We start from the raw sequence: 14022 nt of genomic DNA on the forward strand, positions 1-14022 counted from the left end.
CAGAGCTCCGCCTCCCAGCCACCCTGGGTCCCAGCCCCAGGATGCTCCCTCCCCGGCTCCACCTGCCAGCCCGGCCTGCAGGCTCTGGGCTCGCCAGGAGCCACGATCGGATGAACCAGTTCTTTACACACACCTGCCCCCTGCACTGTTCCCGCTTCTGGCAGAGCCCTGACTCAGGCTCACGCCTGTTCTCCGGCTCCCAGAAGCGGAGCCAAAGCCCACCCCTCAGCAGACCCCGGAGGGTTCTTTTTGTAGCTTTATAATCAAGACCCACTGTAAATTCTCGAATGAGAGCAGGGAAAGTCAATTCAAGTTCACATTCCTCTTTGGGCCTCGGAAGGCAAGGGTGGTGAAAGCCTGGGAGAGGCCCCACCCATCCCCCTCAGGGTCCACAGATGCCCTGCCCCTCCCCCAGCCTGAAGCACCACTGGCCCCTAGCGCTCTCACATGAAGTTGTTTTTTTTTTTTTTTTAAACATTTATTTACTTGAAAGGCAGAGTTATATATACAGAGAGATCACCCATCCACTGGTTCACTCCCCAAATGGCCGAAATGGCTGGGGCTGGGCCAAGCTGAAGCCAGGAGCCTGGAGCTCCATCCAGTCTCTCACGTGGGTGCAGGGGCCCCAGGGCTTTGGCCATCCTCTGCTGCTCTCCCAGCTGCAAGGGCAGGGAGCTGAACTGGAAGAGGGGCTGCTGGGACTTGAACCTGTGCCTACACGGGATCCTCAGTGCACTGCACCACAATGCCAGCCCCTCCCCTTCCCTTCCCCCAAATTCCTTAAGGGAATTGTTTTTTAAAAAGATTTTGAGAGGCAGAGTTACAGAGAGAGGACAGAAAGGTTTTCTATGCACTGGTTCACTCCCCAAGTGCTGCAACAGCTGGAGCTGGGTCGTTCTGAAACCAGGAGCTCCATCTGGGTCTCCCACGTGGGTGCAGGGGCCCAAGGACTTGGGCCATCCTCTGCTGCTTTCCCAGGCCACAGCAGAGAGCTGGATTGGAAGTGGGGCAGCCGGGACTGGAACCGGCGCCCATATAGGATGCCTGCTCCCTGCTTGCACACGTCCTGCATAGCAGCAGCTGATGACCCAAGTGTCTGGTCCCGCCGTCCAAGGGGGAGACCTGGATTCAGTTTCTTGCTCATGGTCTGGGCCTGGCCCAGCCCAGGCTATTATGGGTATCTGGGAGTGAAGCAGCAGACAGATGCTCTATCTCTGTGCTTCTCAAGTAAATACAAGTTCAGGGCTGGCACGTGCTACAGTGGGTGATGCTATGGCCTGCAGCGCCAACACAGGCACCCCGTGGGCCCTGGTTCGTGTCCCAGCTGCTCCACTTCCATCCAGCTCCCTGCTAATGGCCTGGGAAGAGCAGCAAAGATAGCCCAAGTGTCTGGGCCCCTGCCATCCATGTGGGAGACCTGGATGAAGTCCCTGGCTCCTGGCTTCAGCCTGGCCCAGCCCTGGCCACCGTGGCCATGTTGGGAGGGAACCACTGGATGGAAGCTCTGACTCGCCATCTCGCTCTAGATCTTTTCCAAACAAATACATAAATCTTAAGTAAAAAAAAAAAAAAGGCACAAAAAGCTTTGAAATCCAGTTTTCTCATAACACTTCCTGTAAACTATTTTTTTTAAAGATTTGTTTGTTTGAAAGGCAGAGTTACAGAGATCTTCCTTCTGCCAATTCACTCCCCAAATGGAAACGATGGCCTGAGCTAGGCCGGGCCGAAGCCAGGAGCCAGTTTCATCCAGGTCTCCCTCATGGGTGGCAGGGGCCCAGGCATGTGGGCCATCTGCTGCTGCTGTCCCAGGCGCACTAGCAGGGAGCTGGTTAAGACATGGAGCAGGGAGGCGGCACTGTGGCAAGGCAGGTAAGGCCACCGCCTGTAGTGCCGGCATCCCATATGGGCACCGTTTCAAGTGCTGGCTGCTACACTTCGGATCCAGCTCTCTCTGCTGTGGCCTGGGAAAGCAGTGGAAGATTGTCTGAGTTGTTGGGACCCTGCACCCACTTGGGAGACCTGGAGGACGATCCTGGCTCCTGCCTTCAGATCAACGCAGCTCTGACCATTGCGACCAGTTAGGGAGTGAGCCAGTGGATGGAGGACCTCTCTCTCTGCCTCTCCCAACTCTGCCTTTCAAAGGAAGGAAGGAAGGAAGGGGGGGGGGAGGAAGGAAGAGGGAGGGAGGAAGAGGAAGGAAGAGAAAAAAAAAGAAATGGAGCAGCCAGCACACAAACCAGCGCCCAGATGGATGCCAGCATCGCAGGCAGAGGCTGAACTTGCTCCACCGCAATGCTGGCCCCCTTTGCAAACTTTAAGACACTCTAGGACACCCCCACTGCCCACCCTTTCGGGCTGGCTATCCTCATTTTAAAAAAACAATTATGGGGGCCGGCGCTGTAGCACAGGGGGTTAAATCCCTGGCCCGAAGCGCCAACATCCCATATGGGCGGCAGTTGAGTCCTGGATGCTCCTCTTCCGCTCCAGCTCTCTGCTGTGGCCTGGGAGAGCAGTGGAAGATGCCCACGTCCTTGGGCCCTGCACCCGCGTGGGAGACCCAGCAGCTCCAGCTGCTGCAGCCATCTGGGGAGTGAACCAGTAATGGGAGACCTCTCTCTGTCTCTACCTCTCTGCAGCTCTTTCAAATAAATAATCTTTTTTTTAAAAAAACCAATTATGTATTTGCTTGAAAGGCAGAGATACCTTCCACGTGCTGGCTCCCCCAATGTCCACACGGCAGGGCTGGACCTCGCTGAAGCCATATGGGTGGCCGGGGCCCAAGTATTTGGGTCATCTGCCGCTGCTTTCCCAGGTGCATTAGGAGGGAGCTGCATAGGAACTGGAGCAGCCAGAACTTGAATTGGCACCCTGACAGGGGATGCTGGTGACACAGCGGTGGCTTAATCCACCGCGCCAGAACAATGGCCCCTACCCGCCCTTAAATGGGCTCCCCAGGAGCCACCAATGCTCCTCCCAACGACGGCCCCTATTTTGCCTCTGGGAGGTTGTTTCGTCAGGTGATCTTTTTCTCTATCAATAGAATTTTTTATCTTTTTTAATTAGATTTTTTTTTGACAGACTGGACAGTGAGAGAAAGGTTTTCCTTTTGCTGTTGGTTCACCCTCCAATGGCCGCCGCACCGCACTGATCCAATGGCAGGAGCCAGGTGCTTCTCCTGGTCTCCCATGGGGTGCAGGGCCCAAGGACCTGGGCCATCCTCCACTGCACTCCCTGGACACAGCAGAGAGCTGGCCTGGAAGAGGGGCAACCGGGACAGAATCCGGTGCCCCGACCAGGACTAGAACCTGGTGTGCCGGCGCCGCAAGGCAGAGGATTAGCCTAGTGAGCTGCGGCGGGGGCCGAATTTTTAATCTTTTAAAGACTTATTTATTTGAAAGTCAGAGTTATAGAGGGAGAAACAGAGACCTTCCACCTACTGGTTCACTCTCCAGATGGCCACAACTGCCCAATTTGGGCCAGGCTGAAGCCAAGAGCCAAGAACTTCCTCCGGGCCGGGTGGCAGGGGCCCGAGCACTAGGGCCATCCTCCACTGCCTTCCCAGGAGCATTAGCAGAGAGCTGGATCAGAAGCGGAGTGGCGGGGATGCAAACTGGCACCCATATGGGACGCCAGCATCGCAGGCGGCGGCTTTACCCGCAACACCAGCTCCTCGAAAGAGTATTTTCTAAGAACAGCCGTGTACAGAAACACAAGGGTAGTACCGAGAATTGTCTCCCAGATGTTATTAACATATTGGGTTAGTACAACTCTTAGAATTCACTGTACGTTTTTATTAACCAAAGTCCACAGTTTACTTAGATTCAGTGTCTCCCACGTCCTGCTGCTGCTCCAGGAAGTCGTCCAGGAGACCACGGGCCACACGGTCGTCCCATCTCTCCACGCCCTGCCTGGCGGGGGCGCCGTCTCAGGCTTTCCCTGCTTTTCAGGACCTGGGCAGTTCTGAGTGCAGCTGAGGTGTTTTGTAGGGTGCCCCAGTGTGGGAAGTCCCTGCCGTTTTTTTCGTGGTGAGACTGGGGTGATGGGTTTTCGGGACAGAGGTCACGGCGGCAAAGGGCCCATTTCATCACACGCCGTCAGGTGCACACTGTCGGCGTAGCCATGGCTGCTGAGCTTCACCTGGCTCCCTGCCTGAGGGCTGCTTGCTCCTGGCTCACTTTTATGCCGGAGAAACAAGAGGTGTTGGACCACAGGCCTCACTGCCAGTGACCACCCTGGCTTGTAGGCCACTGCTTTGAAAGAGGTGGCCACAGGGGCTGGCGCTGTGGCACAGCGGGTAAAGCCACTGCCTGTGGTGCTGGCATCCCATGCAGGCACCGGTTCAAGTCCTGGCTGGTCCTCTTCCGATCCAGCTCTCTGCCAAGGCCTGGGAAAGCCCCTGCACCAGCGTGGGAGACCCGGAAGAAGCTCCAGGCTCAGAGAGCACCTGTGATGGAGCAGGTGCCGGTACAGCTCGCACATGACTTCCCGTGTACCCACGCAAGATGGGCGAAACCACTTTTCCCATTTTATGGCTCAGGAAGCTGCGTTTCCAGGCCTCACAGCTGCTCCGGGCCTCGGGCAGCCCTGGAGGGCTCTGCGGGGAGCCGAAAGAGCCGTGGCGCCTGTGGCCTCCGTTACTGTGGGCACAAGTGTGGCCGAGAGACACTCCAGTGCTGCCCCTCCGAGAAGCTGCAGCTCTGGTCACAGGCCCGTACTCAGGGGCCACCCTCCACCGCCCTCCCCGGCACACTCAGGAAGCTAACCGCTGCTCCACTTGGGGACGCCAGTGTCCCAAGCATTCGCCAGCTGCGCCACACCAGCCCCACATCTCCTACGTTTTCTGCTACTACCGTGTAGCTAAGAACATCTGCAGCCTGTAACTTGCTATAACCACGCTGGACCCTGAATCCGGAGGGAACCTGCTGGATCCTGCGGCAGGAACTCTAGGTTCTGAGTCTCGATACAGAGTTCCTGCCACCCTTTTCCACCCCACCCCACCCCCACGCCTGGGGCCGTCTTCTCCTTCCTTTTCCCACTCTGAACGCCGAGTGGGGTCATCTCGCTTCCACCCGCCTTTCATCGTGAGGGAGGTGAGCGCCGTTGCCGGCTCGCCGGCCGCTGGAGTGCTTTCGACCCCGCACACTTCAGATCATTTCCCAGTCTTCCTCCCGCTCCCTAGCTCTCCCCTCCTAAGGGTACCGGCGTTTGTCGCCGTGTCACTCACTCCTCGTCTGTCCCTCCACACGGAGCTGGGACCTTCCGCCTCGTGTCGCGTGGAAAAGCCCCCCCAGGCTCCCCCCCGGCAGCTGTCAGCTCCCCCTCGCGGACACTGAGCCTCTACCCACCTAATGCCCCCCACGGCTCTCCTGCCCCACGGCGGAGCTGGGGCCCTCGGAGTCCCAGGCACGGCCTGGACTGGGGAGCTGCTGGCTGCCCTGCCCTGCCCTCAAGTTCTTCTCCAGCTCTGCCGCCACGCGGGGGGCCGCGGCCTGGACGGCGTCCTGGATGCTGTGCAAGTCCCACTGGGACCTGAGGAGGGCATCGTCCAGCGTGAAGAGGCCATCGCGCGTGCGCCGCACTTGCGAGCAGACGGCAGTGGTCCTGAGCTCCAGGCCGATCTCGTGCACCAGCCTCCGCAGCTGCTGCTGCGTCTCGTGCACGCACTGCACCTCTGCCGGGGACACACAAGGACACGGCCGTCAGAGGCACGGCCCCTGGGCGCTTCCTGTCGGGCCCACACCTCTGGGACACCTCCCAGCTGAGGGACAGCCTCCACGGGGAGCCTCGGTCAGACCAGCAGGGCCTCGGGCCCCGCCCACACCTGCTGGGCCAACAAGAGCTGGGTGCAGGTTTGGGGAGTACAGCTCTGACACTTGGTTTGCTCACTGTAAAACGAGGGCTGTGAGGCATCGAGACCATTTAAGAGGTGCAGGGACTCCTTAACGTGAGCCCGAGGACAAAGGTATGCGCAGACAAAGGGAGCAAATGCCCTGGGGCCGAGCCAGGTGGGGCCGAGCCAGGTGGGGCTGGGGAGCCAGCGTGTTGCTTGAGGGGCTTAGGTCATAAGCTCTGCGTGTCAACGTCCCGCGTGGATGCCTTGGCAGGAGACTGGCCACGTCTGCGCAGGGTCAGGAAGCAAGCTGGCCCCCAAAGCCGCGGTCGGCAGCCATCAGGGCTGGCGCGTGCAGTCCCGGTGTGGCAGAGCACGGCACGGCGACTCCCCCGCCCCAGGGGCCCCTCCTCACCGCTCCAACTTCCCGGGGAACTCACCTAAGAGGAATTCTGGGGGTGCAAAGTGCAGGCACCGGATGCCAGTGACCAGCATTGGGGACTTGCTCATGGGCCGGATCGTGCCCTGCACAGCCATCTCGTAGGCCTCCTGGGACTGCAGGTCCAGGCTGGAGTACCTGGGCAGGAGGGGCCCGTGGTCCATGGGGGGCGGGGAGCTGCCCATTCATGACGGACGCCTCCCATCCACCCCATGGCCCCTGCGTCCCTGCCTCCAGCGGACGCCTCCGTCCACCCCACGGCCCCTGCGTCCCTGCGCCTCCAACAGACGCCTCCGTCCACCCCACGGCCCCTGCGTCCCTGCCTCCAGCGGATGCCTCCCATCCACCCCACGGCCCCTGCGTCCCTGCCTCCAGCCTCCACTGGCAGCCTCCCCTGGCAGCCTCCTGTCCACTCCACGGCCCCTGCGTCCCTGTGCCTCCAGCGGACGCCTCCGTCCACCCCACGGCCCCTGCGTCCCTGCCTCCAGCCTCCACTGGCAGCCTTCCTCCACCCCACGGCCCCTGCATCCCTGCCTCCAGCCCCCACTGGCAGCCTTCCTCCACCCCACAGCCCCTGCGTCCCTGCCTCCAGCGGACGCCTCCGTCCACCCCACGGCCCCTGCGTTCCTGCCTCCAGCCCCCACTGGCAGCCTCCTCCACCCCTCCAGTCCTGCCGCACAGCCCTGGCCTCAGCCGTCACCAACGCCGACGACTCCAGACGCTCTCCCGGGACTGGGTGCCCAGACACCCGCAGGCACCTCTCAACACCACCAGCCTGCAGGGTACCTCGCCCCTGCAGTGCACCCACATGGCCCGTCGCACTGCCTCCGAGTCCCGCTCCAGTGCTGCTGCCCCTGGGCGGTCACGGGCCCCCTCGCAGCCTGCTCCCAGCTGCCAGCCCTCCCGCCTCGCCGGCTCCAGCCCGTGCTCCACATGGACCTCAGCTCGCGGGCATCTCAGGCCCCCGCAGGGCCCCCACTGCCTTTCACTCCTGCTGGGTCCTCACCCGTCTCTGGACACGTCTGGCTGCATCAGCCCTGACCTTTCTTAGCACAGCCTGCTCCTGCTGCCTCCCCCCCCACCCAGCCCCTGGCCAGTTTCCTGCTGACCGCTTCGATGGCACGCCCGAGGGCGCTTTCTCTGGTCACAGCAGGATCGCCGGCCGCGGGCGGCTGCTCCACGCGTGTCACCCCGTACCCAAGGTCACTGCTGCGTCCCGTCTGACCCTGTGGAGCCCTGACACCTGTCTGTACGGCAGGGGCTCTCTCTGTGCCCAGTCTATTTTCACCTTTAAAAGGTTTTGTGTTTTTTTTTCCCGGTTTTGATTTTTCTTTCTTAAACTTGCTTTGCTTTCTCTGTGCTGAGTCTGTAGATGAGGAACGTGAGGCCCCTACCTGAGGCTCACCGCTGCAGCCTGGAAAGCCGGGGCCCACGCAGGCTGCAGCCAGGGCCCAGGCTCTCGGCCACCTCTGCTCCTGTCCTCCACCCCCGGCTCTGACTACAATGACAGATCCTTGGTTTCCCGTCTGTTGGCTCACCCACTCGTGGGGCCAGCCCAGGTCTCATTCCCTCCCTTTCCCCAGTGCCCAGCCCAAGGTCTGGTACAGACACGTCTGCAGGCCCTGGAGGGACTGGGCAGCTCTATCCTGGCACCGGGATTCCTGGAATGGGCCCTGGGGTGGGCAGAGCCCACAGAGCCCCTCTTGCTCCCCACCCCAGCACCTCCCCGAGCGCCCCACTTACATCACCAGGGCCTTCTGATGGGAGCCTTGGATCACGGCCAGGATCCGGTCCAGCTTCTCCCTGCTCACGTGGTCTGCAGAGGGCAGAGGTGGTCAGTGCACAGGTGCCGGCTGAGCAGGGGCCACAGCAACCTGGCGCTCTTCCCCAGCCAGCCCATCCTTGGAGGCCGGCGCAGGTAGGTTTGGGAGGGTTCCCAGGCGGGGCCGGGGGAGTCCTCGGTGAATCTCAGGAGAACTCTGGATTCTCTGCGCAGACACACGTCAGCTCAGCACTTTGAGAACCTTTCAAGCAGCTCAGAGCCCCTGAGGTCATCCGGACTTCCGGTCAAGGACGGGTGCAAAGAGGTACTGGACTTGCCCAGGCCTTGTAGGCCCCAGTCTGGGGTTCTCCGTGCAGGGACCCCGGAGGAGGGAGTGGCTCTGCCTGTGGGGCCCACTGAGGACTGCCGCAGCCCAGCCCATGCACCTGAACTTCTGCCAGGATCCCTGGGCCCTGCTGGGGCAGGTGCCACCGTCCAGAGCCCTGGGAGCGGGCCTGGGACAAGGACTGCGCAGCCTGGAAGGCCCCAGGCCTCTCGCTCCTTTGTGGCTTCACTCATGCTGTCCTGTCGAGTCCTGCCACTGCCTTTCCCAGCCCTCCTGAAGCACGGCTTCTGTGTGCTGCCTCCGGCCACTCTGGCCTAGCACTGCATTTTCCTTGTTTTTGGTTATGTGTGACTACTGCTTTACAAAGCTCAGAGCAGCGCCTTTCCCCAGCCCTTCAAATCCTGGGCTCCTCCCTCCTGGAAGTGTGACCAGAGGGAAGCACCCGATCCCAGGCCTCACGGGCGACAGACTCACACCGGTCCCCGGGCGGGTACTATGCTGAGCCCAGCGGAGCAGCTCGGGGGCTGGCGGGGCTTCCCTGGGGAGGTGACACTGAGCCAGGTGAGGAGAGAGCACACAACGCGTCCAAAGCCCCAGCCTGAGCCTGGCGCCTCGGCGATAACTAACAGGCAGCCAGAGTGGCCCGGCGAGGGCGAGGAATGAGGGGCAGCAGCAGCCACCCCTCCACCCCACCAGGCTCCCACGGGCCCTCACCGTAGGTCGTCTTCTCCACTAACCGCCCATCCTCGCAGAAGTCGTCCGTGGCTTTGCCCAGGAGGCCGCGTACGGTATAATCCTGCGGGGACAGGGCGGGGAGGAGCCAGTGAGGACCGCTGCTCTGACCCAGTGCTGAGACCTGGCCACAGCCCGTGCCTCGGGCGCTCACGTGCCCAGCCCAGCCCAAGCTGCCCCACTGCCCCCTGGGAAGGAACGCTGGCCCCACTGCGTGGCATGGGCCACTCTCTGGAGCTCTCCTCCATGACCTCGGACAGAGACAGGGCCACGTGCACGGTGCCGCTGTCCGGATCCAGTGTGGGGCTCCCGAGATCCCTGGCTGGGGCGGGAGTCTGGGCAGTGACCAGGCTACCGCGTCAGATGCCACACCCCGTGCTGCAGTGCCTGCTCCCCGTTCCAGCTTCCTGCCGACGCACCCTGGAAGACAGCGGTGATGGCTCGAGTGCCGGGTCCCTGCCACCCACGTGGGACACCTGGCTGGAGCATCAGGCTCCTACCTTCAGCCTGGCCCCGTCCTAGCTGATGCAAGCATTTGAGACGGGAACCAGCAGATGGGAGATCTATCTGCCTCTCTCTTTCAGGTAAAATTTCAAAGGTGGCTGACGACAAACACAGGCAGCCTGCACAGCCGCCTGCGACCCTGCCCCCTGGAGCCCTTCCACTCCAGCTGCACCGCGCCCGCCTCCCCTCAGGCCCTGCCGCTTCTCTCCACCCGAGCTCTCAAGGCCCAGAGGAAACCCTTCCTCCACTGTTCCGAGGGACTTCTCTGCCTCCAACTCTGCAGAGCTAACCCTGGTAATGGTGGCATTTAGTGACCACCTACTGTGTGCCACAGACCGAGCCAAGCACCTCACAGGCACCGGTTAACCCAACCTTCACCGCACCCTAGAGGGAGACTGCCGTTCCCATGTCAGAGACAGGGAGGCCGGGGCACGGAGACGTTAGTGACCCACCCAAGGATATGCGCTGGCAGAGCAGAAGCTGGGTTGGAACTGAAGCCATTTGGATCCAGAATTTGCACCTTTTTTTTTTTTTTTTAATTATTTCAAAGTTAGAGTTAGAGAGAGAGAGGAGAGAGAGACAAAGAGAGATCTTCCACCTGCTGGTTCACTCCCTGAATGGCCGTAACAGAAGGAGCTGGGTCTCCCACACGGGTGCAGGGGCCCAAGGACTCGAGCCATCCTCCACTCCTTTCCCAGGCCACAGCAGAGAGCTGGACAGGAAGTAGAGCAGCTGGGACTTGAACCAGTGCCCATATAGGATGCCAGCACTGTAGGGGACAGCTGAACCTGCTGCAGTACAGTGCTGGCCCCCAGAGTTTGTATTTTTTTTTAATTAACTAATTTATTTGAAAGGCAGAGTTACACAGAGGCAGAGGCACAGAAACAGAGAGAAAGGTCTTCACTCCCCAGATGGCTGCAAGAGCCAGAGCTGGCCCAATGCAAAACCAGGAGCCAGGAGCTTCTTCTGGGTCTCCCACGTGGGTGCAGGGGCCCAAGGACGTGGGCCATCTTCTACTGCTTTCCCAGGCCATAGCAGAGAGCTGGATCAGAAATGGAGCAGCCGGGACTAGAACCGGTGCCCATATGGGATGCCGGCACTGCAGGCAGCGGCTGTTCCTGCTACGCCACGCGCCAGCCCCAGAATGCCTGTTCTTCATCACTAGCAATGTGGGCGGCATCCTGGTACCAGATCCCACGGCCCCACCCTAGACAGCTGCCCGAGGGCTGGAGAGTGGCGTCCACTTCTCAGGCTCGGAGAGAGTGGAAGGTGCGATTGGGCTCTGGTGTTGGACGAAGCCAGGTTCCAATGCCAGCTCTGAAGGCAGGAAGGGCTGCGGAAGCTGGGCAGGCGGCCGCCCTTCCCTGAGCCCCCGTCCTCTCACCTGCAACATGGAGTCCACAAGATTCCACTTCCCAGGGAACCTGTGCGGCTTCCAGGTGGGAAGCCACACTCTGCCCTGCGGCGAGCAGCCTGCAGTCAAAGACACCGGCAATCACGGCCACGCTGTCGCAGGCTCCCCAGCACGGGACTATGAAAACGCTCGTTGGTGGCGTCGGTGTGTCCCGTGGACTCCACCCCCAGCTTCAGAATCCCGCCAGTGACCCCCAGAGAGGACCGAGAGCAGGTGGGCTGAGCCAGCCCCGTACCTTGGTGAGATGAGCGTCGTGCATGTCGGTGAGCAGCCTGCGTCCCTGTCCGACGCCGAGCACTGAAAAGCAGCCAGCCTCATGTCACTTCCCACGGCCCCGGGACGCTCCCCTGCCGCTGGGGCAGGGGCTGTTCCCCGCAGGCCGCAGGGGAGCCCTCCTGCACCTGCGTGTGCGACCAACTGCAGGCTGCCGGGCCTCATCCGAACCGCCTCCACGTCACAGCGGGGGAGGGGGCGGGAGCCCCAGCAAGCTCCCCGGGGATTCGGATGCGCTCAGAAGTGAGAGATGCCTGGAGCGGTCCCACAGGGCTGCAGCGAAACCCGGGCAGGCTCTGGGGATAACCACAACCTCTCAGGGCTCCCCCCAGCAGAGTGGGGGTAGAAATGCCGTGTGGTCCCTGGGGCTGTTGGGCAAGGCAAAGGCGGCAGGAGGGCCTGACACCCAGGGGCCACTTCCGACCCCTCCCTCCTGCTGGAGGTCAGACTAGCCCCCATTCGCTTGTCGGGGAGGGAGGAAGGGCCATGAGGTTCCGTCTGCTGCCTGCGCCCCAAGGGGCCGCCACTGCCTGGCCGTGCGGACACAGGCAGCTCACAGCTCAGGGCGCGAGGCCGCCCTGTGACTGGATGGCAGCTTCCCCTCTTGGGTCACAGGGACATCAGTGTCCACGGGACCCGGGGGAAGACGCCTGAGCTCCTGCAGTCCGCTTCCTCCTCCGTGGCGTCACCACACTTGCCACGACTCGTCAGGCTGCTGTGGCGGGAATGGGTGCGAGGGGACTCCAAGCACCTCACGCACTGCAGTCACCTGACGGGGCGACGGTGACGCCCACCCCGACTCCCTCCCTCCTGCCGATCAGACACAAGGGGCAGGACTCGGGAAGAGGGCAACGGTGGGCGAGGAGTGGGCTGGGCCCGAACAGCTCCCCTGACCCTTCCCCGGGCCCTGCCGCACCCCGACTTCTCACATCACCTACCAAGCACCCCAGAAGCACGGGCATCCAGCCGGTGTCCCACGCCAATCTTCAGGCTGGTAAACGCTGGTCCCCGCACTGCAAGCAAGCAAACACGGCCCACTTCCTCAGCTGATCCGGACTCCAGGACGGCTCGGGGCTGCGCGATGACCGCTCTCCTCGGACGGAGTGGAACAGCGCCCGATCCAGGGCCAGGCTGCTCTCTCGGGCTCCCCTACCATCGCTCTGGAGCCCAGAACCACCTCTGTAGCTTCCCCGGGCTCATTCTCCCTGTGAGGACTGAATCTATCCCTGGGGACCAAGACTGTGGGGCTGCCCGCCCTGCCCCCACCAGGAGAGCCCTGGCCACCCTCCCAGCAAGAAAACAGAGGCTCTGAGCGCCCTGAGACAGGCCCTGGGTCTGTTCACAGTTCTACCTGCAGGGCCCAGAACTCACTGATATTCACCCCTTCAGGGTCTGGGAGGGGAACCTCAAGGCTGACTCTGCTTAAGGATTTCCGGGGAGGGGGCACCCAGGGTTCTGCTGGGCTGGAAGAGCACCTTACCCAGTGGATGCGTGGTGAGGGTGGGCACGCTGGAGGCTGTGAGGGTCAGCTCCCTGTCTTCACGGCCTTCCACAGGCCCCAGCAAGAAGCGAACACGCTTTTCAGGCGCGGGAGGCTTCCCAGCATTGAGACCTGAGCACACACAGGCGGGCGGGTGTTGTGCAGCCCACTGGGCCGCCCTCTGGGGCACCCACATCCCGTATCCGAGTGCCTGGGTCCCCGCTGCTCACTGCTTCCAATCGCTTCCTGCTAACGTGTGCACCCTGGGAGAGCGGACAAGGGCTCCTGCCACCCACAAGGGAGACAGATGAATTCCCAGTTCCCCGCTCCCGGCTCCAGCTTGGCTGCTGTGGGTATTTGGGGAGTGAACCAGTGAATGGAACAGTGATCTCTCCGTGTCACTATTTCGGATAAGTAATAAAAAAAAAAAAAAGGTATTTATTTATTTGAAAGGCAGAGTTAGAGAAAGGGAGAGAGACAGAGGTCTATCATCCGCTGGGTCACTCCCCAAATGGTCGCAACAGCCCCGGGCTGGGCCAGGCTGAAGCCAGGAGCCAGGAGCTTCTTCCGGTCTCCCACGCAGGTGCAGGCGCGCAAGCACTTGGGCATCCTCCACTGCTCCCCAGGTGCATTAGCAGGGAGCACGATCGGAAGTGGAGCAGCCGGGAATCCCACAAGCGCCCCTACAGGAGGCTGGCCCCGCAGGCGCGCCACGGCGCCAGCCCCAGTCAATCTTTGTAACAACACTGCCGATTCTGTCCAAACGCCCAGGGAAGAGAGAGCTGAGAGTGGTACAGAAGGCGGATGACAAGCCGACAAACAGGAGGAAACAGCAGTAACTTAAAAACTGACGTTGGTTCAAACCCAGTTCCCACTACTTAGCAGCCACGACAAAGTGAGGAGGAACGAAACACATAGGCAAGCGTCCACGCGGGTGGGGCACGTGACGCCGGGGGCCGAGGCGCTCACCTTTCAGCAGCTGCAGCTCCACGGTATCCCGCAGGTGCTCCCATTTTAACCCCGGGGGCTTATACACCGCGAAGAGCCCGTGCAGCCGCGCCAGGCCGGCAGTCCCCATGCCTGCACCCGCGAGCCCCAAGCCGGCCCGAAATCTGGGCTCTCGGCGGAAGTGCCGTACGGCCCCGCCCCCAAGTGTGGCCCCTACAACGGGCGCCGCCATGCTCTGCGACCGGAAGCGGTTCTCATCTTATTGTGTCCGGGTACAACACGAGGTGGAGGAGG

The 14022-nt window shown here is 61.7% G+C and overlaps 1 protein-coding gene across 1 annotated transcript; it reads right to left on the reverse strand.

Moving 5' to 3' along the window:
- Positions 1-3770: 3770 nt before the first annotated feature.
- Positions 3771-13998, reverse strand: TRUB2 (TruB pseudouridine synthase family member 2). Its single transcript, XM_008251005.4, has 8 exons — positions 13750-13998; positions 12781-12912; positions 12239-12313; positions 11263-11324; positions 9092-9173; positions 8013-8085; positions 6271-6407; positions 3771-5671 (listed from the first exon to the last, which is right to left on the reverse strand). The coding sequence occupies exons 1-8, from the start codon at positions 13958-13960 to the stop codon at positions 5346-5348; spliced, it is 1098 nt and encodes a 365-aa protein (XP_008249227.3). The 5' UTR covers positions 13961-13998; the 3' UTR covers positions 3771-5345.
- Positions 13999-14022: the final 24 nt, after the last annotated feature.

The sequence above is a fragment of the Oryctolagus cuniculus genome, chromosome 1 (genome assembly GCF_964237555.1).
Source record: "Oryctolagus cuniculus chromosome 1, mOryCun1.1, whole genome shotgun sequence".
Taxonomy (NCBI): Eukaryota; Metazoa; Chordata; class Mammalia; order Lagomorpha; family Leporidae; genus Oryctolagus; species Oryctolagus cuniculus.

Excerpts from the sequence above, each read along its gene's own strand:
- TRUB2 (XM_008251005.4), bottom strand. The coding sequence starts at position 13,960 with ATGGCGGCGCCCGTTGTAGGGGCCACACTTGGGGGCGGGGCCGTACGG. Across the intron at positions 9,174-11,262 it reads ACGACGCTCATCTCACCAAG|GATTATACCGTACGCGGCCT; the intron begins GTACGGGGCTGG and ends CTGTCCCCGCAG. Across the intron at positions 5,672-6,270 it reads ACCCCCAGAATTCCTCTTAG|AGGTGCAGTGCGTGCACGAG; the intron begins GTGAGTTCCCCG and ends TGTCCCCGGCAG.